The 26,596-nt window shown below is 41.9% G+C and overlaps 4 protein-coding genes and 1 non-coding gene across 7 annotated transcripts; 2 read left to right on the top strand and 3 right to left on the bottom strand.

The window, feature by feature from the left end:
• Positions 1 to 2,102: 2,102 nt before the first annotated feature.
• Positions 2,103 to 2,174, top strand: Trnai-uau. Its single transcript has one exon. It is a non-coding gene; the product is annotated as a tRNA-Ile (tRNA).
• Positions 2,175 to 2,720: 546 nt separating this feature from the next.
• Positions 2,721 to 3,020, bottom strand: LOC108092301 (protease inhibitor-like). The gene is given in 1 exon segment (XM_017191836.1): positions 2,721 to 3,020. A coding segment is annotated over 1 exon segment (300 nt).
• A 1,813-nt stretch (positions 3,021 to 4,833) lies between these two features.
• On the bottom strand, positions 4,834 to 5,220 carry LOC108092302 (kunitz-type serine protease inhibitor bitisilin-2-like). Its single transcript, XM_017191837.1, has one exon. The coding sequence runs from the start codon at positions 5,218 to 5,220 to the stop codon at positions 4,834 to 4,836; it is 387 nt and encodes a 128-aa protein (XP_017047326.1).
• A 3,092-nt stretch (positions 5,221 to 8,312) lies between these two features.
• LOC108092303 (serine/arginine repetitive matrix protein 1) lies at positions 8,313 to 10,851 on the top strand. Its single transcript, XM_017191838.2, has 3 exons — positions 8,313 to 8,359; positions 8,426 to 8,505; positions 8,562 to 10,851. Exons 1-3 carry the CDS (start codon positions 8,333 to 8,335, stop codon positions 10,438 to 10,440), a joined length of 1,986 nt encoding a protein of 661 aa, XP_017047327.2. The 5' UTR covers positions 8,313 to 8,332; the 3' UTR covers positions 10,441 to 10,851.
• Positions 10,852 to 14,569: 3,718 nt separating this feature from the next.
• LOC108092555 (proton channel OtopLc) lies at positions 14,570 to 19,463 on the bottom strand. 3 transcript variants are annotated; one of them, XM_017192189.2, is made up of 6 exons: positions 18,147 to 18,406; positions 17,000 to 17,449; positions 16,713 to 16,865; positions 16,430 to 16,647; positions 15,422 to 16,366; positions 14,570 to 15,235 (listed from the first exon to the last, which is right to left on the bottom strand). In XM_017192189.2, the coding sequence occupies exons 1-6, from the start codon at positions 18,254 to 18,256 to the stop codon at positions 14,718 to 14,720; spliced, it is 2,394 nt and encodes a 797-aa protein (XP_017047678.1). In that variant the 5' UTR covers positions 18,257 to 18,406; the 3' UTR covers positions 14,570 to 14,717. The 3 variants fall into 3 exon arrangements, with proteins under 3 accessions (XP_017047678.1, XP_017047681.1, XP_017047680.1); XM_017192192.1 differs by lacking the exons at positions 17,000 to 17,449; positions 18,147 to 18,406 and adding an exon at positions 19,259 to 19,463; XM_017192191.2 differs by lacking the exon at positions 17,000 to 17,449.
• Positions 19,464 to 26,596: the final 7,133 nt, after the last annotated feature.

Genomic DNA, 26,596 nt, shown 5'->3' with positions numbered 1-26,596 from the left:
TTTGCCAGTACTCCCAGGAGAATTTATTGTTAACCTTTTACCTAAGTGAACCGTCTGCATTGAGCATTCGTTTTGCACTAATTCCTGAAAGTGGTAACATTACTCTGCCGATCTGTAAGTTAACATTATGTTTCGGAAAGGGAAATTTATCCTAGGAAAAGTTCGAGAGGCTCCTCCTATCCGTGCAACACGTTTGCTGCAACATGTTGCAATCAAAAGAGTCTTTTATTTGTTTACGCATTGTGTGGAACTTGTCACAGATTCACGGAGTTCTTTAAGGAATCAGACCTGTTGCTGATTATTCGGTGAAGTATTCTTCGGATATAATTTTCCATCGAAAGTTTTTTAGAACAAGGAACTCCTTGCCACAAACTATCTTGCTACACTCAACAATTAAGTCATCACTGTCAAGTTGTTAATTGAAAATCATGAGCGAATTGCCATCAGCGACTAAGTGAATAAGTGTGTTGTCTGCTGAAATGTGTCACATCGGCCCTATAAATGCGTACATATATATATCCAGCTGGTAATGACTCTGGCAGACACACAACCTTCAGCGAAACATTGACGAACCGCCGCACTTTCTAAGCGAAACTTTTTCATTGCCCTCGGAGTGCAACTAAGTGAAGACCCACTTATGTGGCAGCCACTGAAATTTAATATGTCAGTGCGTGTGTGAATGGAAAATGAAATTACTGCGGCCTCAACTCGGCAACGAGGATGGTTTTGACATGCGGCGAACACGCTTTTTGCTCACGAAATATTACCGTACATACAAAAGCTTCATTTCAGGGTTGTATTAAAAGTTAGGACATCCTTTAAAAAGTTTAGATTTTAAGGGATATTTAATTAATGTAGAAGGATAGCTTGACATGCGTTCGAAGTGTCAATTTGTTCACCAACAAGGAAACATTAAAATCTTATTTTATGGATATGTTAAATTTTGTTGCTTTCCAAAAATATAGCTAGCTTAGCTGTTATTCACTGACAGATATTTTACAAGCTTCTTAAAGTTCTCCCTCTTCTTCTTTTTAAAAGAAAAGTTTAAAAAAAGAACAAGGAAAACTTTTGCAATCTCTTATCGGATGTCGGCCTTCTTGGTGAAAGAAAAGCGAAAGTTTTTGTTTTTTTTTTTTTTAATTTTTGAGCTACATATTATATTCTGATAAGGAAGATTAGCTGGTCAGCAGCTGAGAAGTATACAATATAATCAGTTAGATCAGTATTTTTGGGGATACAAAATTGTTTTATTCAATAGTCTCCCAAATGTTCTCCAGTTTTATGGGAAATAGATTATTCAAAAATCCTCCATTAGAATTTTATGCCCGACCGTTTTTATTCGCAAGCCCGCAATATCCTTTTATGGCTTAAGAAACACTAATTTGCATTTTTATGATTTAATTTTCCAAATGCATTCCAATCAACGGGAAATGTTTTCTATTTATGCGTCAACGGGAATGTTTTCTATTTATGCGTTCCGTCCACACTTCCTGTATATCGTTAAAAATTAGGAAACCGATTTTATGACTTTGTTTTGTTTCTTTAAATAAGTGCCTATTTATATAGAACAAAAATGTAACAAATTTGTTTGTACTTTAATTTAGCGCTATGCCTACAACTGAAAAATGCGCATTCATTTATAATTCAATTAAAGTAAATTGAATTAAGCACTTGGCATAGGTCGCATTCGTAAATAGAAAAATAAATACAATTTTCGTGTCTGTACAATTAAGTGGCAAAAATTAATTCAATTAAAATAAACTTGTTGAATTAAAGTAACTTTATTATTACAAAACATAATTGTATTATTTTCCATTCCGAAAATAAGTGTCAATTTGCACATTTTCATATCCTCTGAAATACATGAGAAATAATCATATAGTTTTTGTGGCACCAATTTAAAAAATGGAGACTTTTAAAAAGTGAAGTTTTGGCCAGTTGTCTGTGGAATGCGTCACATTGTGTCATAGTTTATGACGGTTAAGGTTTATTTCAAGCTGTTTGGAAAATAAACATCTATCATAAAAAATAACCATTTTAGGGATGTAGGGAAGGGCACTTTTATCTATATTAAACGGTTTCTTTTTAACCAGTTTCCAAGAAGCAGAGTGGCGCAGTGGAAGCGTGCTGGGCCTATAACCCAGAGGTCCGAGGATCGAAACCTTGCTCTGCTAATGTTGAATGTTTAAACAAGAAAGAAAGTAACACTATATTTTTAGTTGTTTTTCGGTTATATTAAGGCAAAGAAGTGACTTAGTGAACTTCCGCAGATAGCTGTGGGAAAAATTGCGATTAGAACAGCCGGCTCCTAATAAACCTATTTACTTAGCTGTACATAGAGTGAATTAAATCAAGCTCTGGCCGGTGAGTCAAATGTAAGATTGCTCGATTTTATTTCGCACTCATGCTATCACTGAAAGTCAAAGTGCATATTATATGGAAAAAGAAACAATGTGTTTTTCGAAACAAAAGCCAAGCTATTGTCAAAACGTGGAAATTCCATGGTGTAGTTTCCCCCAAATCTGCGTATTCTAGGTGTCACACGACGATTTCAATTCAATTTAGTTTCACTCTTGTAACATTTTTTCAATGTAAGCATAGTAGACAACATAAGACCATATTATTTTATTAAAGCAACAATATTTCTATGAGTTGCGTATTGAAAATTAACTGGTGATGACACATTAGTCTATGAACTGCACAGTAAAAAGCAGAGAAACCTAGGCACTCATGCTCGTTAAGGTGGCGACACCGGACTTTCAAAGGCAGGCCTGCTCGCACAGGTCCTTGGTTTCGAAGTTGTTCTGGTTGCCGCCACAGCCCCCGTAGACGAACTCCTCGCAGGACTGGGTGTCCACGTTATAGGCGAATCGGATGAAGAGGGCAAGGCAGCGACCGGCTTGAATGGGCTGGTGGCAGACCTCCGGGTCCACCAGGACGTCCGAGGGAGCCCCAAACACTCCAGCTGCCAAGAGCAGGAGCGCGATCAGGGCGAAGCTGAGGCTATATCTGTAGCACATTTCGATTCCGGCGAGTGGATGCGAATGATTCCAGCTCCGCCGCGTATGGAAGCTTAAATACTGTCCGTCCGCAGTGATCCACTCACGTAGACACTTGGGTTTTTACCCACGGTCTTGCTCTTTTTGTGAACCTATTTATCAGAGCGGAAGCGTGTTAGTGTTTTTCCAACTGATTCGAAGTCGCAAGTAAATCACGCCGGAGCTTCGCTGATGTCTATATTACCCACATCACCGGCTCCTGTCAGCCCTCAAAAGCTATGGCATATAGCAGCTGGTCAGCCTTCGGCTGCAGTTTAACGCAGCAGTCGAATTGTCATAATGTCGGCCATAAAGTCATATTCCGACTTGCTTCCTGATCGCATCGATGGTTTTGGGAAACCCCATCACGTTCAGAAGTTGAAGCTAATTTTATAAAAGCCGTACAAATTGCTAACAAAACTGTTAATTTTAATGTTATTAGGTCGTGGTTACAGGAAATGATACACCAACCACTACTCAGTCATGTAATTTCCATGTGGAGTTGGTTCAAATTACACACATCATACTTGCAGAGCAAAAGGGTATTATAATTTCAGTCAGAAGTTTGCAACGCGGCGAAGAAAACACATTAGACCCCATAAAGTATATATATTCTTGATCAGCATCACGATCTCAATCGAAATTCGTCTGTCCGTCTGTCCTCCTGTCGGTTTCTATGTAAACTTGTCTCTCAGTTTTGAAGCTATCTTGCTGAAACTTTCCCAAAGGTTGTGTAGCTATTGCACGCAGTATATAAGTCGGAATGGGTCGGATCGGCCGATTATATCGGATAGCTTCCAAACGAGAGAATGAAATAAAAAATTCTCACGCAGTTGCTCTTGATCAGATCAACTTGATTCCTTCCAGTTGGCGTTTTCTAACTACTATTGAATTTCGGATTAAATTTTATTAAAATCGGATAACTCTATTTTATAGCTGCCATAGGAAAGATCAAAAAATATATAATATATATAAATAATGCAAAACAATTATAAAGTCGTTGATTGTAATTCCACGAGCATGATGTTTTATTTATATATAGAGTTTTTTAATAACCCTTGAATCGAGAAAAAAATTTCATTAAAATCTAAAAACGTTATCATATAGCTGCCATAGGAAAGATCGAAAAATCTTTATAGAAATACGGGAAATATAATGATAACATCGTTGTTTTTCATCAGACAATCATGATTTTTGGAATATAGAGTTTGGAATATAGAGTTTCAAATTAAATTTCATCAAAATCGGACGACCAAATCATATAGCTGCCATATGAACAATAGTCGACAATGTGGAAAATTAACAGAAAAATTGTCATAGCTTCGATGTTGTTTAGCCCTTAAGTATTTTGTTCGACATTTTTAATGCCTGCAAGGGTATATAAACTTCGGCTTGCCGAAGCAAGCTTCCTTTCTTGTTTTTTGTTAAATTAAATCAAGTTCTGGCCTGTGATTCAAATGTAATATTGCCCAATTTTATTTCGTACTCATGCTATTACTGAAAGTTAAAGTGTATATTAGTAGAAAAGAAAAGAAAATGTTGGAATTTCCAGGTTGTAGTTTCCCGAATCTGCGTGTTTTAGATGTCATATCCATTATAACGATATTAATTAAAATGATGGGTTTGTTCCGCTCTTGTAAAATTTTTTCAATGTAAGCGTAGTATGTTAGACAACATCTTTCTCTTAAAAACCATATTAATTTATTCAAACAACAATATTTCTATGAGTTACATTTGAAAATTAACTGGTGATGACACAAAAGTCTATGAACTGCACAGTAGAAAGCAGAGTAACCTAGTCACTCATGCTCGATTCGTTGGAGAGTTCGTTGATCTGCTCGGGGGTGGACTCCGCGACTCCGGACTTTCCCAGGCAGGCCTGCTCGCACAGGTCCTTGGTATCGAAGTTGTTCTTGTTGCCGCCACAGCCCCCGTAGGTGAACACCTCACAGGACTGGGTGTCCACGTTGTAGGCGAACCGGTAGATGAGGGCGTGGCAGTGACCGACTATAATGGGCTGGTGGCAGACCTCCGGGACCTTCAGATCGCCATCTGGCTGGGGCTTCGGGACACTGGGGTCCTCCGCCTTCTCCACCAGGACGTCCGAGGGAGCTCCAAACACTCCAGCTGCCAAAAGCAGGAGTGCGATCAGGGCGAAGCTGAAGCTATATCTGTAGCACATTTCGATTCCGGCGAGTGGATGCGAATGGTTCAAGCTTCGCCGCGTATGGAAGATTAAATACTGTCCGTCCGCAGTGATCCACTCACGTAGACACTTGTGTCTTGCTCTTTTTGTGAACTTATTTATCGGAGCGGAAGCGTGTTAGTGTTTTTCCAACTGATTCGAGGTCGCAAGCATCATAAATATCACAAAATAATGGAAAAAAATTATAAGGTCGTTGTTTTTTTTGTTAATTTAAATCAAGCTCTGGCCGGTGAGTCAAATGTAGGAATGCACGATTTTATTTCGTACTCATGCTATCACTGAAAGTCAAAGTGCAAAGTGCAAAGTGCAGAAAAAGAAACAATATAACCAAAGCCAAGCTATTGTCAAAACATGGAAATTCCATGGTGTAGTTTCCCAACGTTATCATATAGCTGCCATTGGAAAGATCGAAAAATTTATATGGAAATAACGTAAATAAAATTACGACATCGTTGTTTCCGATCGGACAAGCACGATTTTTGAAATATAGAGTTTTCTAATGACTCTTGAATTAAAACTTTAATTTTCATAGTCGAAAATATGGAAAATTAATCGAAAATTCGTTATAGCTTCGATGTTGTTTAACCTTTATGTATTTTGTTTTGTTGACATATTGCAAGGGTATAAAAGCTTCGGTTTGCCAAAGCCAGCTTCCTTTTTTTTCATATTTTAAATGATTTTTGTGTGTTTTTTGGAAAGAAATGACTTACGCCGAACGAAGTTCGTTTTTACAATACCAACCTTATTGCAACGATACTATATTTTGTAGGGTCTGTCCCATTTTGTATTGCCTCTTAAATAAAAAGGGTTGCCCCCAGATTCCCGTAAGATATGTGCAATTTTTATTTCACAAGTCACAGAAATGTCGCCCCAGCAAATGGGAGAATTCCAGAAATCTGAAAATCCCTTTCTGGTGCAGATTGGCCGGCAAATGCAAATCGTGCTAAAAGCTTAGATCTTTAATCAGGACTTTATTCCACATTTACCAGCATGCTTGTACGTACAATATAATCCTCTGTGTGTCTGGCATTTTTTATCTTTGGCTGCAATTCGATTCGAGTTCCCTGCCATTTGTGTGACGCAGGTAATTTTATTGCTGCCTTTTGACTGCTCACAAAGGCAGTTCCTTGCCATTCAAAACCCTTGTCGATTGCATTTTCCATTCGCCGACAGAACATTCAACCTAAATTCACTTTTACGGGCCACATGCAAACCGAAGTTGTGGCTGTCGAATTTCCCAGTGGGAGATCCAAATCGTATTCCTTGATTTGACTTTTAAGCCAACTTTGGCCTTAAACTTGATATTCGATACTTTGTTTTAAGAAAGGCTAGCCTTCTTTGAATAAAAACCACAATATTGTAATATTAAATATATTTTTCAGAGAAGCATAGGAAAATCAATTGATTCGTCAATTCCTAACATTTCTCTGACATCCAAATAGCCGATTTGATGCGACTCAAAGCCATCTTTCTGTCAATTTAAATCCTGACAAGTTTTGGCTTTGAGCAAGCCATGTTTACACAATATTCTGTATGGTTTTTGCCATTTCCTTTGAGCCTTAACAATCGTTTTTGTGCACCTGCCAGCCGTAAGCTTTTTTAGGTCAGTTGCCCGTCGTTCTGCGGTCAAAATGCAATTGTTTTCATCTGCTGTTCGGGCCTTAAAGTGTGATGGAGCCATCTCGTTTTTTACGCAGCTCGGCGCAGCACGCCGTGTGTGCACAATTAATCAAACAGGGGGCAAAAAAGCGAGCGCAAAAACAAGAAATATTCAATTATTCATACGCAATGTTAACCCGAATGTGTGGCACACGACCACAAACAGGCGTCGCCCAACATAATGTTGATAAGTGTAAATGCCACATGTAAATGTTGTCGTACCACGCCAATTTGAGTTTTCGGGGGCGATGAAAAATGAACCACCGAAAGCAATTGTCATATAAAAATTGAGTGACCAAGGGGAAACAACTTAATTCGATCGGAAGAATGCTAATTGAGTGTGTCAGGTGTCCAATTTCGTTTCCTGATTACTTTTCCGATCAATTTTCGTTATAGGGTCCGACTGATCTAGGTTGAAATGAAAGAGGATTCTATTTGGTTTTAAACTTTATCAATATTGTGCTCTGCGCCAAGTGCAACAAAGGGGCAATTCAACTATCTAAATTGCAAGCCCAGCAGATGAGGGAAAAACGTTAATGGCACCACTGGGATAAAGCGGGGAAAATTCCAAAAAAAAAAAAAAAAAAAAAAAAAAAAGGAAAGGGGAATAGATAGGACACAGTGGGTGGGCATAAAAACAGCATTAGGCGAAGGGTGCTCCAAAATTTGTTGGCCATGTGGGTAAACAAGAAAGTTAATTGCTTGCACAAGTACAAAATGAGATAGGAACTACATACATGCAAAAGTTATGGAATAATTAAATTCAGGCTGATTGCTTAAGAGCTCAGACAGTTGTTAATTGGAAATGTAATCTCATTAGCCAAATTAAGCTTCAACCATTTCTGATCCAAGTCCAATTTAACAGATTTTCCTCGATAGTCAAGCTTAAAGCTAGAAGCAAAACAATTATTTGGCGAGGCATTGAGTTTTGACTTGACAGATGTTTCAAGGCCCGAATGATGACAACTTTGTTTCCTAGCTTGCAAGTTTGTGTAACCGTGTTTATTCACCCCACAGACAGTGAATTGGTTATACAAAACTGCACCATGTGCAGTCGCAAATAAATAATTCATGTCCCGAAGGGGAGAAACCGATGGAAATGGAGTTGCAATTGCAGCAGAACACATCGAAGTTGATTGCATTTTTAGAGAATTTTAGGGCTTTGCCAGATCCAAAAACAATAATAGCCTATTTGAAGTATATTGCGTTACCTATCGAGTTAGACATTAACCCGATTACCCCATTTACAGTTATTCCCTAGTGATGAACCGTCAAGACAGGAGAAAACTATTAAATACTATATACCGAAAAAAATACCAAAGTCTTCGCAATGACTTGCAAAAGCAGGCGATGCGTAGCTGTCAAAAGTGAAACGTCACTGTGCTGAAAAAATTAATCAGTCCTAAGCAGTTTCGATCGGAAATCAGATATGCCAGTCGTGCGCAGGAAAAAATCTGTGAGTAGCTAAGTGGATCTAGATAGATATATCCTCCTATTCAAGTAATCCCTTTCTGCTAACCAGATGGCCAAGGAGCCGGAAGAAGCTGAGACTCCGGAGGTTCATTGCATTTGCCGCGAGTCCAGTACGTTTGGATTTATGATGTAGGTAGAGTAGGTATCGAATCCCTCCTCCTGACTGTATTCCACATCCTCTCTAGCTGCTGTGACCGCTGCAGCGTGTGGTTCCACGGCGATTGCATCGGATTGACCAAGGACATCGGCGATCAGTACGACAAATACTTCTGCGACAGCTGCAAGCTGGTGAATCCCCGACTGAAGTGCACCGTCCAGAGCAGCTCTACTCCACCGGTGGCAAGGGAGGATTCTCCCCCTTGCACAAGCCAAATGGCAGCCAGGATGAACTCGTCTGGCAGGCGGAACCCTCGCAGGAGGCCTATGTGCAGTGCAAGGGCTGCTCAGAGTCTGGAGCAGCTGTGCTCACCGGAAACGTCGCCTTTGAGGAGTCCAGAAGTTGTGCCGAAAACCCCAAGACGCAGAGGAGAGGGAAGAAGGCAGAGAAGGGATTCCAGGAGGGAAGAACCGGCCAAGGAACCAGCCACGGAACCAGCCAAAAAGAAAGATCCCAAGCCGGAGGCAGTAGTCTGGAAGGAAGAAGAGGATCCCAAGCCGGAGGTAGCAGTCAGAAAGGTGGAGCCATCGGAGGAGAGGGAGGCACCACGCCCGGAGCCGAAATCAAAGCCAGTCAAACAGACATCGACGGATACTCAGTGCAACCTGTTGGAGGAGCTGTTCCAAGCTCCTCGGAACGACTCTATGATGGGAATATGTTTTTGCTATCGCAGAGCTCGTCCGCTATCCAAGTACTGTTCCGATGAGTGTTGCACCCTCAAGGCAGTAATGAATGTCCTCACAAAGTCGCAAATGCCTCCCGGATGTGAACCCAATTTTGCGGGGGGCTTCAGATTTGGAACCTCCTTCCTCCCTTTCACCCAATATTATTTGCCGGTGGCTAGTGAAAATTTAAGGACCTCGGCGGTCCTGGAAACCAAGATAGAACCTGAGCAGAAACCAAAGGATGGCGAAACCTGTAGATCGAATCCGTGCAGATGTCATTGTGAGTCATCGGAGTGTCGGGAAAAAAGTCGGAGCTCATCTAAATCGAGAACCCCACGGAAGTCGAGGCATTCCCGCAGAGCGAGTGTCTATCGCTCTGACTCTCCGTCTTGCTCGGAAGCTGAGGATAACCCCTCAAAAAAACCGAAGCTGGAAAAAGAAGAAGCCAGAAGGAATTCGAGAAAATCGAGGCATTCACGTAGATCGGTTTCAGTTTCGCCAGAGCCACCTAAATCAAAGAACTCTCCATCTTCCTCGGAAACTGAAGATAACCCCTCGAAAAAACCGAAGCTTGAAAAAGAAGAAGCTAGAAGGAATTCGAGAAAGTCGAGGCATTCACGTAGATCGGTTTCAGTTTCGCCAGAGCCACCTAAATCAAAGAACCACGTTCGCAAAAGCCGAAGAAACACAGTCAGTCACCGAGAGGAAAAAGAGTGTTCTTCTTCCAGGGAGTTACATAAAATTTCCTCTAGACGAGCGACCATATGTGCGCCGGCAAAGACTACTGAGGTTCGTAGAGAGTCGTCCAAAAGTGACAAGGCTACTCGAAAATCCCCTAGTCCTGAAAAATCAAAGAAGAAACCTGAACCGAAAACCACATCGGTAAAACACTCTGCCAAAAATACACAAAAAGCTTCCTCAGATACCACAGCTAGCACTTCCAAAAAGCCAACTACACAACAGACCACCAAACCCCAACAGAAAGCACCCCACATTAGTGCCCCGGCGACTGTGCAACAACACAGAGATGCAAACTCCGAGACCGCCAACAAGAAAAAGAAACTATCTTTCGGCGAGGCGCTAAACCCCGAACCAGATGTCGACAAAGTGAAGGAGGTGGCCCGCTTGGTCGGCGAGATGACGCCCACGGAAAGGGCCCGCCTGGTCAGGAACAGGATGATGGGGAAGGTGACTCCGAAAGGAGGAGCAGCAGGTGGCTTCCAGAGGGGCAACCCGAAGTAACTTTCGATCAGGACATCGTAGATTACTTAACTAAAACAATGTGAGGCCCCCCGGCAGCTGAAATCAAACAACCATTCAAAAGAATAAATCTACGAGAGTGTCACATTTGTTGACCAACGTAGGTTTCAATTTTGGCACGTCCCACGGGGCGTATACGTGATATGAACCTTCCATCAAATTTCCATCAGTAAATGGTTTGGAACTACGGCAGGCACAACGGCCACCTAAGCGCACATTTGCGACTCTATTCTGCATTCGAGATTTCCGGATTTCTTTTAATATTTTATTACTGTCCTCGCCACATCTATCTTTAAAAATAAAAAACAAGGGAAATGAATTATTTCGTGTGGCTTTTGGGCCGCACTTTGATTTGTTTCTTTTTTGCCGATTTTTCGCACGTTGAGAAAGTTATTTTGTCGCCCATAAAATTGATATACGAGAGGGCTTTTGCGGGTGTCCTAAGGATATGATTTCATTATTCAGTTGCTGCTTTTTGTGCCCCGGCTTATTGGCCCTGCGATTGTCATTTGCAGCATTTGCTTTTATTTCATTATTCATGGCTAGTTCACCTACTCCGCCAATCACTCATCCGCCATGTGGTGCGGCAGTGAAATAAAAAACCCGTGGAAATGATTGACAGTTTTGCGCATTTCTTGCTCTGCAATTGAATGTTTTTGCAGGGCCCCTGGGAGCAGAGCAACTGTCGTAAAATATGAACATGAAAAGAGTTTCAATAACTAGATATGGCCAGTAAATTTTTCATGGCGCAAATGTCGATCTCCACGGCAAATAAAACCGAGGTCCGGGAAAGTTTTTCGCCCAATTACACGACCGTTTCTGCGGTTCATAAATGTGAGGTTTTCAGTTTATCCCAAAATCCGAACTTCGTCTGTCAACTTTTAAGCCGCTTGCAGAAATTCAAGTCTCTACGATTTCAATCTTAGAAGTAATCTTATTACCGTCAAGCTGCAATATGATATCTTCGTCTTTTCGTCACCCGGGTAAGCTTGTGTTTAATTTTCCACTCAACGAAAATATTGCGTTACCCCTGGAATGTTTTGTATACCTTCCGAGTGGAATATTGCCTCATGTGCTTGCTTTGTGGCTGGATTGAAGGGAATTCCCCGTTTCCGCGGCGGAAAACAAATTGAAAGTGCCTCTGGCTGTCCTCGGTGTCTTATTAAAATTTTGCCATACGAGTATTTTCCTCTTTGGAAAAAAATGTAAACGCTTGAATTTAATTTCCCTGCGCAATGCATTGTTGTTTAAGGTTCGCGTTGTATTTTTAAGCTGTAAGCACTGAAATGAAAGAATAATGAAATCCGATACAGTAATGTGATCAATAATCCTGTTTTTTGTTTCTCCAAACGGGAATTTGAATTGTTTCAGCCAAGCAACCGTTTATCGTTCAAGTTTTTTTCCAGGGAGCACGAGAAGCATCAATTGTTCGGTCGTCCTTTAAGCCCCTTCCCATAATCCGACCACATGACACCACAACCCGTCGCCAACTGTTGACATCCTCCTTTAAAAAGGTTAATTGTGTCGCTCTAATGTCTTTAGCCATCCATGTGCGTGGCTTACGTGTCCGGGGTGCCAAAGAGGCGAACTTGGGGAGCCACAAAAGATTTGCCACCGGGAACACGTTTTGTTTCAGTTTCTGTCCTCAAGACAGGAAAAATGCTTTCGATCTACGTGATGCTCGTCCCTCGTCGGTTTCACTTAATGGCGAGTGAATGGTTCTATTTGTATTTACTTTCTGCTGCAGCTTGAAAAGCTTTCAGAGCAACACATTTCACTTGCAGCTATATCCAAATCGCTTCACAATTGATTCGAGCGCTTTTGATAGACTTCAACTTCGTACACCCGAAAGTTTTGCTCGGCATGCGAGCAGCTTCACACAATAGTATCTGACTAGAAACTTCTGCTCTCGAAATAACTGGCCGAAACTTCGAATTCATCTTCAAATCGAACAAAACTTAATTTTGACTGCCTTCGCTCTGCAGCAAATGTGCATAAAGTTTCGCCAGAGAAGTTGAGAGATGTTGGAAAGCGTGGAATTGACTAAGAATTGATTGCTTTAGATCGAGTTTTACTAGTTTTCGTGACTAGCAGGACAAAGTGGCACAGAAATGATGATTAAAATATCATTGAAAATGGTGCAACATTAAACATTAAGAGTGGAGCTAGTTAAATGAACCTGGCTTCCTGGGCATGCCTCAATAATTTCGGAGTCCTTCGCCTGCTTCCCATCTTGATTAGCATTCGTCAGTTGTTTGACCGTTTTGCCCGGCCATTTGCCCTGTTTTTAAATTTCCGCTTCCGGCGGCGGTGTCACCTCCATGGAAACGCCATTTCCGCCGGGAAAGGGAGCCCGGCAGGCCGTCAGCCTCGGAACGCACAGCTCGTCATCCTCGATGTCAACGTCGACGTCCGTCATTGTCCTTAGCGCTTCCGCGCCATTTCCACTTACAAGTGCTCCGCTCGTGCCGTTTTCCCGACTCCATTTTCCGGCTGGAGCCAAGCGGTTGACATCTGGCACAGTCGGCACTCTGATGATGGCATCATAAAAAGCGCCATCGACTGCAAGTTTTCCCAACTGATTTATTAATGTTGACAATCGAGGCATTCTGTTGACAATGCCCCCGCCCCTCGAAACCCATTGAAATCGAGTTATTTTGTCTTGAACTTGAACTCGAACAAGCAGCCCGAGGAATTATTTACCGCGCAGATTAAAGTATAATGAAAGAACTGGGTGCCGTTTCGATTCGCTTCGCGGCCCTCTAATTAGTTTCCTCATTTCGCATTTCTTCCATTTTGCTCTTTTACCTGCAATTAGCACGCTTCCGCTGAAAATTGCGGCAGCCTTCTAATTATGATGGCTATTTAAGCTTGGTGAGAATTTAAATGCCTCATAAAACGATAATTTTTCCAAGGTTCTAATTGGTGTCTGGTAAATATTGGTTTAATAAATACAAGCAGTGTTAAAGATTATAGCTGCTCCGTTAATATTGCAGAAATACTTTCTTCAACCGAAGAAGTGGTTCGAGATAATGAGAAACTTATTTTCCACGCTTGACATCCGTAAGCTCTCCGCGTTCGTCTTATTTACTCGGTAATTGCATCTTAAATACGCATAAGTCACGTGTGATGCACGTGATTTTCGTCCTGTCGTCGAGTTGGCTTTAAATTTTCCCTGCACGTGAGCGGAATATTATTTTAAATAAATGTTTGTTTATTGCACTGTTGTTTTTTCTGGATTTCGCAGCTTTAATGTTAATTATGGGGTATAAGTGCAGGCCGGAGTATCAATAGCTTAAAGTTAACGGCTCCAATTGATTGTTTGACTGCCCTTGTTATTTCAATCACGTGTTCGGCGGAAGGACGTGATAAAGCCATACATCACCCGATTTGTTAACCCCAAATTGCCCGTTTATTATCGCTGCGTAAGCCACCTGAATAACAATTTTTCCGATTTCCCCATAAATACATAATTTAAATGCGCCAATTCATCAACTTCATGGCTCAGTACCTTTTTATTTACCTCGATGTTTGTGTTTGAAAGTCCTTTACCTGCAGTAACCCCAACACATCGATGTCTGCCCGTGTGTTTTGGGCGTATCAAATTTATGCCCATGAGACGACCTTCCCCTTCAACCGCCCACCTTCAACATCCTTTCGATTTCAATCCCGCTCCATTTTGACGTTTTTCTTGGGGGAGCATACGCAACAGGAAACGGAAACGCCGATTTGTCAATTGTCTGGCTCAAGATTTATGTGAGCCACGATAAATTCGATACACGAATACCTGATTTGGCTTTTGGGTCACGCGATTTTTCGGAGGGTGTTCAGGGATCGAGGCAATTTGTCACCAAATCACATCTGTTCCGATTGTATCCATTTATTTGCAGGGCTTTATTATATTAAGGTGATAATCTGGTTTCGCAATTAGAGCGTGTGCATTCATGGGACCTGCGATTCGTTCCCAATTTGAAGTGTCAACTAAAATTAGGTAACCAAATCAGCTATTAAATATATTCACACCTCATTACCTGCTAACTGAAAAGTACACAAATGCCACATGTAGTCGGCCGAATTATTTAAATATTTTGTACAGTTATGTAAGCAAAACTTTAGTTGCTGAATAAATTAAATCTTTATTTCGTGCTAGCGATGTCAACGAATTTCGCACCTAAACATAAATTAACTAATGCTCACAAGTGGACGCCTGACTTTAAATTAACTTAGAGGAGAGCTAGGGAAACTGATCACTGAGTTGGTTAGTGGGCCTTGGCCTTGTAGGTGACCTTCCAGACCTCGAAGAGGCAGATGGTCGAGTGGAAGCGGTAGAAGATGGCCAGCGGCATGGAGATGTGGGTGATGATGGTCCAGCCCCAGACCCCGAAGAACTCCAGGTGCGTCTCCCGGAAGACGGCCCTGCCCTTGATCAGGGTGTTCACGAACCAGATGGCGATGTTGGCCACCAGCAGGAAGGTGATGATCTCCCTGCCCGGTTTCCTGCGCACCTGCTTGGCGCCCTTGCACCGCCGGTGGCTCGCGTGCAGGATGAACATCGTCTGCAGCGAGGTCTGCACCACCCCGAACACCTCCGCAATGATGCCCTCCACGCGATCCGGCACCGTGTCCCACTTGGCGAAGTAGCTGCCCAGGATGCTGAACATCCCGTACAGGTACACCCCCGTCTGGGCCACGATCAGCAGCAGGTTGTCCAGGTCCATCGAGTGGTGCTCGTCGCTGGCGTCCTTGATGTACCGAAGGTCGCGCATGAGGATCATTCCTGGTAAAAGAAAAAAAAAATTATTATTAATTGTTATTAATTATTATTAATTATTATTTATTATTATTAATTATTATTAATTATTATTAGTTATTATTAATTATTATTAATTATTATTAAAGTTTCTTATTTTTAACTACTTAAATACAAATTTCTACTTAAATTGCTTTTGTTATTTCCACCTACCGGTTATCACAGCCGAAGCGCACATGAAGTACATGAAGGTCTCCCACAGAGTCACCTCCTGGGTGGCCACCAGTTCGTAGCCCGGCTGGGTGTACAGCACAAAGTACATGATCATGGAGATGATGGTCATCACTATGATCATGATGCCGAAGAAGAGTCCCTTGTGCGACTGCGAGCAGTCCACGGAGAAGTGGTGGGCGGGCTTGGCAGTCACCGGCTTCACGGAGTTCTTGCGCGACTTGTCGATGTCCGGAATGGACTTGACGGTCTTCCACATCTCGAAGAGGATAACGGCGCAGATCAGGGAGTACTCGATGGTGCAGGGGAAGAGGAAGGGGGACAGCTGCTGGACCAGGGCGCCCATGATGGTGGTGCGGGAACAGCCGGTGAAGGCGGCCGCCGTGGGAGTGGGCGTCACAGTCATGTTCGCGATAATAGAGCTCACGTTCGTCAGCAGGCTGCTGTTGAGGGGGAGGTGGTGGTGGTGCTGGTGCAGGGACTGGTTGACCGCCGACCAGTCCGTTCCACTGTGCGTGGCATTGTGGATTACCAGTTCGTGGGCTGGATCCACCTCGTGCTGGCTGATGTGGAAGATCTCGTGCTTGGTCTCCTCCACCAGGACGTACAGCCACTCGCACAGGTTGGTGGCCACCATGTGCATCAGGCCGAAGCGCGAGGTCACCTTGTGCCGGGCCATGTCCATGTAGGTGGTGTTCAGGAAGATGAACTGCACCTGGGCGATGCACAGCACCATCCTGCAGATGGGCGTGATGGCCACGAAGACATCCCGGCATCCCGGGTGGCCGTTCAGCTCGAAGAACTGGCCGAACTCCAGGCCGGAGTAGACCATGGTGCCAATGGCGAAGGCTATAGCTCCCACCCTCAGGTAGAAGCTGCCGAAGTGGGTGACCTTGTGCTTCAGATGCACATTGCTGTTCTTTTCATCTAAAAAATAAATATATTTACTATTAAAACTAACATTTTTATTACAACCTCTTTCGAACTTACGAAAGTCTTTCAGGGCATTGAAAAGAGATCGGTTCCGGAAGGCACTGATGTACAGGAAGATCACAAAGAGTATGCTGCCCACATAGAGGTACACGTAGAACCCCTGGTACACATAGGTGGGTATCTGATCGGATATAACTTCCGTGATCGGCAGACAAACGCCAAGGAGAACCAACAGCTTGCAGTAGGTGGCCGAGAGAGCTGAGCTTATGGCATCGCTGGAAGGATATTTATTTTTATAAGCCAAAAGTAACTAAATTTTAATCAGATTTCTGCTACTTACTTTCCTGTGCGTCGGTTCTTATCCTTCTGCTGCTTGGCCTGAAAACTTTTGGCCCCATTATCGAAGAAGGCTGTGGATCCATTCCTGGCACTCGTCGTGCCGCTCTGAAAATTTATGGTCGCTGTGCTGCCGCTCGCTGTTCCCTGCAGGTTACTGAAAAATGTTTAAGTTAGTTAGTAAAATAATTACTTAACTCCGTGAAATTGTATGTATGTATTAAATCTGAATAAAATCAAATAATTATATATTTTTTCTTATTAATTTGAGTTATGCAACGCGGAATGTACCCATTCTTGGCCATTTTCGGCGAGAGGAACCCATTGCCGTCTTTGCGACCGTAGAGCGGCGGCCGCTGGGTGAGGATCTCCTGGAGGAGCAGCGAGGGCCGCCGGGAGACCTGCAGGGTGCAGGCGGAGTCCTCGTGGTGCATCCCGATGGTGGGCAGCGGTAGCAGGGCCTGCCGCTGGCTGGCGTGCTCGACGAGGTCGAGGTTCGTCTGCGACTTGGCCAGCGGGGAGATGGGGTGCGGCGACATGACCGGGATGCTGTGGTGGCCGCAGTGGTCGCAGTTCGTCCTGGCGTAGCGGATCACCTGGTTCGAGGTGGCGGCCACCGAATGACGAGGGGTTCCGGGCACCGAGGGGGGCAGGGAGTTCGGGGGCGAGCGGGAGAACGAGGCCGACTTCTTTGGCGCAGTTATGGTTATGTACTCGCAGGCATCGGAGGAGCGGTGGCTGCTGTTTTGGTATCGAAATTGGTTAGGGACTCAATCGATCAAGGACCTGATCCTTCCGCGAGTGGCACATATACACAAGGAAACCCGACAGCCTGCTACAATGCTCTCCGACCAACTGAATCTACGTTCCGAACTTTTCATTCTGATGGTGGCCATTATCATTGTTAAGTCTTCAACACTTTTTAATGCACTCTGCAGCTCTGATTGATTTTTGATCGATTTCTGCCCGCAAATTGAGATATTATCACTCGGAAGGCCAACGAAACTACGCGTGTTCCTTTGGAAATACCTCTAATTTGCACAGAAGTGGACAGATAAAAGTCCGACGGCCGTCTCATCCATCAACAGATAAAGAGTTGTCACTGTTTACACAAACATTAAGTGATCACGTTTCTTCGGTTGCCTGCAATCAGTGTCTGAAACTTGAGCCACGGCTTTCACGCACAGAAAGAAACTACGGAAGGCTAATGTCAAGGTGTGACACCTATATGGCTTTGCCGAACCTCCTTGATAAGATAAAATACTTTTAGGCCTTTCAAAAGACACAAAAAAAACCTATTGTCAGTAATAAAACGTTAAAAGCAATAGATTTTGAGATATTTAAGGGATTTATGATGTTTTGTTCATCTGTATTCACTTTGCTGTTTATTGTTGTGTATATGTGCCACTGCATTTGAGAACTCTTTTTAAAAACTAACTCATTTCCTTTCGATATCACATCGTGGTGGTAATGGACGCGTTGCTTGGTCCTCCACAGATTTATCGGCTCGTCGTACATATCTTTCGATTTGAGGTTAATTAGCGACATTTCCGGGCCGCAGCGCAATTTCTTTGCGGGAACCTGACTTAAGGGGTCAGCAGTCTAAGCGCTATGTATCCGATCGATCAGCGATCTCCAAACCGCGATTTTCCGCGCCTTTACAGACTCGTGTCAGTGGGAAGACTGAGGCGCTGTCGAGCCAGTTACTCCAATTGCCGGAGCTATCGGCCAGACGATATTTGACTAACTGATTAGCGTTGTTATTAGCCTGCTATTTTTACCGTACGAGTACGAGAGTGATCCGTGTGTGTAAATAAATCTATTGCAGTCCTATTATTGCCTTAATTTATTAGCCTATTTGCACTTCATCAGTCGGGGATTATGTACACGCATGCTGTAAATAGCGTCTTCTGAGTGGTGTTAGTACTCAAATCTTATGTATCTGGATTTGTTTTGAAATCTGTAACTGCTATCTGAGTATCACGTCATCAAAACAAGTTGTCAATTTTGTTAATTGCCTTTTGCAGGGTGCTATATAAAGCTCTTTCCATAGTAAAATTCGACGGTTATCTTTTTCAGTCTAGACTTTAGTCTAGACCTCAGTCCTCTTGACTTGTTTACTGGGTCAACGCTGTTTGCCGATCTCAAGAGCAGCAAATGTTTACCCAACTGAGTCACTTTTTTTGGGCTTCTCAAAAAACATCAAAGAGTACGATAATTGTAAAGATGTGACGTAAAAATGTATAGGTTATATTTTTCAAAAGGGAAAAACTTGCGACTGACTCATCCGCTTCAGGGAAAGTTACGTGATATGTGTTAACAAGTTTAGCCAAAAAATTATGAAAGATCTAACACCATCATAAAATATAGTGAAGTGTCTGAAAACGAACTGCAAGTGTGAATATCATACACCATATTTAATTAGTTATGTGCACAACGAAAATGATCAAGTTCAACTAACAAGATCGAATTGCACTTTATTTTTAGTACCTGACATATTTTTGGATTATGAATCTTATGTTAGAATATATAAATTTTTATTATTTTTACCTGAAAGTAACCGTTGGCATTCTTTCGTATTGTATTCCACTGTTGCGGTCCACCATTAATTGGATTTAAGTATGAATAAGGTTCTTGAATATGTTTTCTTCAATAAAAAATTCACTTAAAAACCATTTACACTTCTCCTACAATTTATTTTCCACTTATGTATCCATTGTAATAGAAAACCACCCGCTAATAAAGTTGTGCAGATCGCAGCACAGTTCTCGAAAAACTGAAACCCAAACCAGACATCGATTCTTATCTTGGGGGTCTTCCGCATGATTATAATGCTAACATACACCTGGGCAACCCGTAAAATTGCTGTTAGTTAATACCCAGATATTAGCAACGGTTCCAAAAACCAGACAGCACCGGTCCGAAGGCAAATACATTTGCTATCGTTATCTTACTAAGGGTCACCACTCCGACCCTGGAACAAGCACCACTTTTAACCACCACTTTTCCACTAGGAAAAATACTTATTGCTACTATCAGTATCTTAAAATCAGTGCAGTCATTTCAGACGCCGCTTCTGTTTACGTTTGTAATCAATAACTTCTGTCAATATTAGCCATACATATACATTTTTGTTTTATCGTTTTTGCTTAATATTCCTTCCCCTACTCTTTGGACTGTCCGATAAGAAACTGGCTGGCAAACAAAAGAAATCAGGCATGTCCACAACTACTAAAATAAAATGGCGTGTAATTTAAAGATAATTTAAGCGTGTCAGCTGGTTATTTTTAGTTAATAAGAGTTTAACGAAAAGGAAATATGATTCACAATTATTACACTTCCGTTCTAGGTAAGCTCTAAATATTTGCGTCCAAGCCGTTTATTACAATTCATTTGAACTTTTTGAACTATGGTATCTATGCTACCACAACAATTTCACGAAGCACTTGAGCAAATTTGCGGGGTCATGGTCATAAATATGTAGATCCCACGGCATCTGGCAGCCAAACTGTTAACATAGTACGTCTGGAGATTCCTCCAGCTGGCCTCGATTTCGATCTGCGTATAATTTGTGCGACAAACTTTGTCATGTGAGCTGATGCAGTTAGGGAGCTTCCACCGAACCAGCTGCGGTTCGTGCTCCGAAAAGTGGGAAAGTTCCGCTAGCAGGACGAGCACACAAAAGCCAGGACCAAGCGAGGACCAAGCGAGGACCAAGCAGGTCCTTAATGGTACTTGGGAAAAATGATGGCATAATTATTCAAAATAAACTTTGTTGTCAAAAATACGCATAATTTTATAACAATTTTGTAGTTTAATGAATAGCATAAAAGGTTTAATTAAACCATTACAAAGATTTTTTTTGATGTAAAAATCCCGAATATTCCACCTTGATTTCCCTATTTTTTCCTGAGTGCTGAAACGGAGACCAACAGCTGATAAATTTTCAAATTTACATGCTAATGAATGGCTGGCTGGCACTGTTGCTGCAAAGTTTTTAACTTATGCTTGCGCTCCCTGGAGAAAACATGCAGGGGGATTTATGTGGCCACATGGAAGTATTGCCCACTAGGTAAACTGAGGTAACCGAAACAGTTTGGGCCAACGCCATTAATTGCAAGTCGAACTTTGAGTGGCTTTCATCATTAAAGTGCGGGTTACATGAGTTAGAAGTAGAATGGCAGAGCAAACTTTATGACAGCTAATTGGGATGGTGTTTATCTTTCATTGCTCGGAAACTGTTTGGAAAATGATTTTCTAGTAGTTGCGAAATTTCCTGCCAATTTCCGACTCCTGCTTACTTACAAAATATTCTGCAGCTCCTGCTAATGTGCCGAAATTGGCCTACACTGCGTATGAGTGCTTTAAATGGAGTGCGATAATTTGGCCAAGAATTTTTGGCAAGCTGAAGGAATTTTTACAAAGTTGTTGCACCCTAAGGGCCGCTATAGATAAACAATTGGAACTGGTGAAAAGGGATTAAGGGGTTATATCCAGTTGCGAGGCCAAAAAAATGAGCTTTTTTGAAAATTATTTTTGGAGAGGCTATTTATTGTATGTATACGTGTTATATACGAAAAGATAGGTAATTTTTTCTAGTTTTAGAATACATTTTTAAAAGAAAAAATTTTGGACTCCGTCGGTCCTGTAGAGGATCTCCCGAGGATCCACTTCAAAAAAGGGTTTTGCGGTGAGGAAAATATCTCCGGTCCAAATGATCAGAAATACAAAAAACCAGAAGGATTACGTAAAGAATAGACAAATGCTGGTAATGAGACTTGGGATTTTCAAAATTTTGATTTTTGACAAAATGGCGGCTTCCCAAACATAAAACTTTGTTTTTGGCACAAAAATTTCAACTTTGAAGTGGCAAAAAAATCGAAATTTTTGTCGGAGCCAAAATTCCAAGTCTCATTACCTGAAAAAATATCTAAGAAGAGAATGTGAAAGTTTCAAGTCAATCGGACAAGCCGTCTCTGAGAAATTTTGCTCACCGACTTTGAAGACATAGTTTCGAGAAAAACGCGTTTAAAGTTTTGGCTACTAGTTGAACTACATGGGAGACGTCTTTACAAATACACTGATTACTCCAATACTATTTACCGGAATACTTTGAAATTTTCAGATAATCTTCTTAGATATATATACATTCAAAATAGGCAAAAAAAAAAATTTCGATTTTTTCAAAATCGCAACTGGATATAACCCCTTAAATTATTCAACTTGCTGCGACAAAACGAAAACACTTCGAGAGCTCTTGGTAGATTTGTTGAGTGTTTTAGGCACTCGTTTAATCAGCCAACTATTCACGCGTTTACCTTTCACTTCGGGCCGATTCATTCATCCGCGTTCTATTTGAGCTTCCCTCGAAATGCATTCATGCATGTTGAAAGAGGACTTTTAACTTAAAGGAGAAAATGGCTGAGAGAAAAGAGGTGACGAATAATGCCCTGGCCAGACTGGCTCTCTGCAGCTTCATAATTTATGATAAGGCGCTAATTTGTTTTGTGAAAGCCACCTTGGCACCAATTTAAAACGGAAAATAAAGGAATAAAAATGACCACTCAGATTAACACCTGTTCTTCACGTTTATAAGCGCAGAAAAAAAGATTAAGACAAAACCTCACCGCAAAATATGAATATGATAATTAAATAATATGCATTTTATCTTGGCGTTAAATTTATTTATAACTGGTCATTAGCAGAAAGTTGAATTTTTCTTTCTTTTTTTGCAGACAGAAGCCTATTGCGTGGAATTTCATTTGACCAAGTAGGTTTATAAGATGGGATTTTCTTTGGCATTCATCAAAGGGCAGACGTTAAAGTCAATAAGACGAACAGTAAAAGTTTATTTACGGTTGAATTATGAAGAAATGAAGAGGAGAATTAGTAAGACTACCTTAATAACTTCAGGCCACGACCCTTTTGGCCAATATTTATTGGCTTGTGAAAATATTTTCGCCACGCCACGCCAAACAATTTAACTTGAGAGTTTCGGGCATCCCACTGTTTTCGCCCGACGAAGTTTTCCACTGCAACTCGTCACTTTGCCTTCCAAAAGAAAGTTGAAGTATAAACTTTAGACACTCAGCTGCAATATTCGAGTTAAGCGCATCTCCTTTCAGCGGAATCCTTTCCATGACCCCTCAAATTTTGACTACTAGAAAGTTGTGCATTTCGCCAATAAGTGAAGGGATCCAAGCAATAAATCTTGAAGAGCTACTTAAATTGTATATTTAATTTTATAGATGCATTGGTTATTCTAACCAAATAAAACAAAATTTAAAAACTGCAATCCTCCTCATCATTAATGTTTGTTTGTGGCAAGCGAAGAGGACATAACTCGAAGGGAATGGTTTTCTTTTTCAAAGGATAGTTCTGCACTCTGGTTACTTTGCAACTTTCGATTTCGCAGCACGTTTGGGGAATAAAAAGCGCGTACGTCACGCGGAGTCAGCTCGCAGAATAACAAAATCAGTATGCCACATCACAATTGCCAATGACAATCCCTCTTTGCTCCACATGACTTCGGAAAACGGAGCAAAGGAGCCAAGGATCCAGGGAACCAAGGAGCGATAGAGCGGAGAGGAAATGGGTTGGAACGCTCCGAGTCGCAGTTGTTTTACATTTCTGCATCATTAGGCGGGGGAGGGGCTATTTGCTATATCTGGCAATATGCTAATAAATGTATGGACGTGTGCGACAGTCGGGAAGCAGGCCATAAAGAAAACAGCAGGACCTCACATTCGAAGGACTCCAAGTGGATCGGGCGGAATAAGCGGATAAGGCACTTGGCTTTGATGTTGCCACCGTGATAATGTCTCATCTGATATGTTTACCTCCCACTTTTTTCGGCTCTAACTTCCAAAGGCCGCATAAATTTCGACAACCAGGAAATCCCGCAAAGCAAGCTTTAAAATTTATTAAACTTCACACCGCACGGTGAGCCGCACGGTAAGCAAAAATGCAATAAATATTTTATATATGCGAGCATAGTTAGTGTGTCGAAATGTGATAGAGGGGAATAGGGGGAATTCCCTAATGCAATTGCACAACAGTTCAGGACACCGCAATACAGACGGCAAACAGCTTTGCCAGTGAAATGGTCTGAATGGAAGTGGGTCAAGGGACTTGTGCTGGCAGTCGGAATTTATGTTTAAATCGCTCTGAAGATTGAGCTCTTTTTCTTATTAAATTTAGTGCACAATAAAAAACAATCTCTGACATCATTAAATGCGTCGATAATTGGCATTTTCCATCGCCATGCGAAGCTGTAGTTTAATCTCAACTGGCGCGGCACAACATAAAAGTGTCATCAAATATTAATGTACAATCAGACAATAAATGCAATGAATCTGGAAAGCGCGGCAGCGAATCAGCGAGTGCGAATCGACAGTCGCGATGAGTCAGAAATAAAGGAGATTATTTGCATTGGGTGCTGCCGCCCATCAATTATAGCGAAATCGTTGCGATATTCTCTGGACTTAAATAGTCCCAATGAAAAGTGATAAGCCAATCCAAAGAGCAGAAAGAATCGGCAGAGTTCAGACTTCCTTTACTATTCAGTTAAATCAACTCATACCAACCTATATATGAGTTATGTTTCAAGTATTTGTTTTTAAAGTTAGTTTGATCTACTCAACCACTCGAACAATGTGAACACTTAAACAAACTAAAGCGGAGCAGCAGAGCAGAGTCCTTTGAGAGTATCTGCCAGGACCGCAAGGATGCCAGGAAGGAGCAGCTCGGCTGGCTTTGACTTCCCTTTGGTTTTGTGTGCGCCTTTCATGGCGGAAATGGGATTAGAAATAGTGCATAGTGCATTTGCTTTGTGGGAGAGACTAACTAGGTAACAGGAAACTGGAGCATTTCAACCGTACTCTCCAGACCTCTCCCCCGACTAAACGATGATGTCATCTGGATGTGGACTTCAACTTGACAACCGTCGCGTTCCATTTCTCGGCGGAGAGCTCCATTCTGGCCCACGGGTCGTATGAGCGATGCAGTCACAAATCCGCTGAGCAGTGAATTAATTCGCATTTTATCCCGCCAGTGTCAATTAGTTGGTCGTAGCCGGTGGTGCAGCAGGGTTCTCCTTCAATGTGGTTTCATTAGTGGCCAACTTAATGGATCCCCCTTGCCTCCTGCATCGCAGTCGCGTTTCTTTTTAGCGGTTTACTTTCCGACTCTGGCAAAAAACTTTCCAGCTCCAATTTTCTCCCAGAAAACTTTTGGTTTTTTGTGCAAGTTTCTCTCTTTTGGTCTTCTGTTTCTGTTTTCTTCGCTTTGTTTCTGTCTCCTTGTTGCGTATAAATTGCCGTCAATTAGTTTAATTGTTTTCCTAATGTTTTTCCGCCTCCCCCGCCCCACTTTTCCATTGCACTCCATTGATGGCCCTCATTGATTAGTTGTGCAATTGTTTCGCAGCTGTCATTGCCTTTGTTTCATTTTTCTCCTCGTCGTTGTATTTAATGGCCGTCAAATACAAAAGCCGTTGAGTTATTATTGGCGACCATTGTTGGCCAAAACTAAATACAACTGGAAGGGAGCCGTTGCAAAATCCCTCGGATGGGAATCAATTTTCATATGGCTATGGTTTCAATTGTTGCCAGCTTAGGAAAATATAATTGCAGTTGCTTTTTGTGTTGCGCTTATTGTTGAAAGTGAATTGGTCAGTTCTGATAACTCAAAATTAGGGAACATTTTCTGTTCAGCTGGCAAAAGAGCTTAGAAATTTCCAATAAAATTTTTGATAAAATTTTTGTTGATCCAACTTAAGCAAAGGCTTCATAACTAAAATGAAATTTGTTCAATTTGAATGCAACTTAACCTCTGTTTTTTGTTGACAAATGTTTCCCGTTCAGCATTTTATGGTAAAAAACTTTCTCGCTTTGGGACAGACTTCCTGGTTTATCCCCGAACTCAAATGCACACATGCATGTGTGAAAACAAAGAGGGTTTTATTAAAATTGATGATGCTCTTCTGTGTTTGCTAGACGACGCCTTCAAGTGTGCCATAAATCTTTGTCAACTTTTCTGGGACAAGAAAAAACAAAATTAAGCCATTAAAAGAGTGACACATACGTAACGGAAGTCTTCGAAATTGGCCAAAATAAACCTATTAAGTGGATCGCAGGATTGAGTTGCTTCGGATTTTGTTATTAAGTTCGGTGTTTGCGGGCCTGCATATAATCCCCAAAAATTCTATTAAATTATGGTTGGCTTCATTAAAATTCAGCGAGAAAAAAGCAGAACCACATACTGATTTTCATATTTGCAGTGGCTGCACTTGTGTGGCTTTTTAGCCAAGAGCCAATGCAAATATCCAACGCCGCAGGCAATTTACATTTTCATTTTCCTCACAGCGATTGTGCACTGCCAAATATGTTTTGACAAGATGGGGCGTGTTGCCAAAATTTTATTTAATATAAGCTTATGAGGAATTATATCCGGCTTTGCGGAATATAAATAACGTTGCTGTTTTTAATTAATTATAGCCTTCAGATTCGAGAGTTTCGTCTGAAATGGAAACAGGGAATTACCCCAAGGAAGCCACTGCAGCCAACAGCAATAACGAGTGCCAATTTCCTGGCTGGATAACGAAATTCTATTGCAAAAACTCTAAATTAATTGCGTCGAGGGTTGGCTCCGTGTGTCTCTCTGCAGGAGCTTCCTGTTTCCGGTCGTCTGAAAGGATACACGTCGAGCACCGAACCAGTCGATCGGAATTGCTAATCACATATGCCAGGACACAATTTGAGGCATTTCAATATGCATGAGGCATGAGGCATGAGGCATCTGTGGAACAGGTCTAATGACTGAATGCATTTAGGAAGCCACTTCAAAGGCCTGATTAGTCTGGGCCAACTAATTGTTGGTCTCTTCTGG

The sequence above is a fragment of the Drosophila ficusphila genome, unplaced genomic scaffold (assembly GCF_018152265.1).
Source record: "Drosophila ficusphila isolate 14025-0441.05 unplaced genomic scaffold, ASM1815226v1 contig_412, whole genome shotgun sequence".
Taxonomy (NCBI): domain Eukaryota; kingdom Metazoa; phylum Arthropoda; class Insecta; order Diptera; family Drosophilidae; genus Drosophila; species Drosophila ficusphila.
Note: the sequence above shows the minus strand (reverse complement) of the source record. Positions and strands in the feature narration are given on the sequence as shown.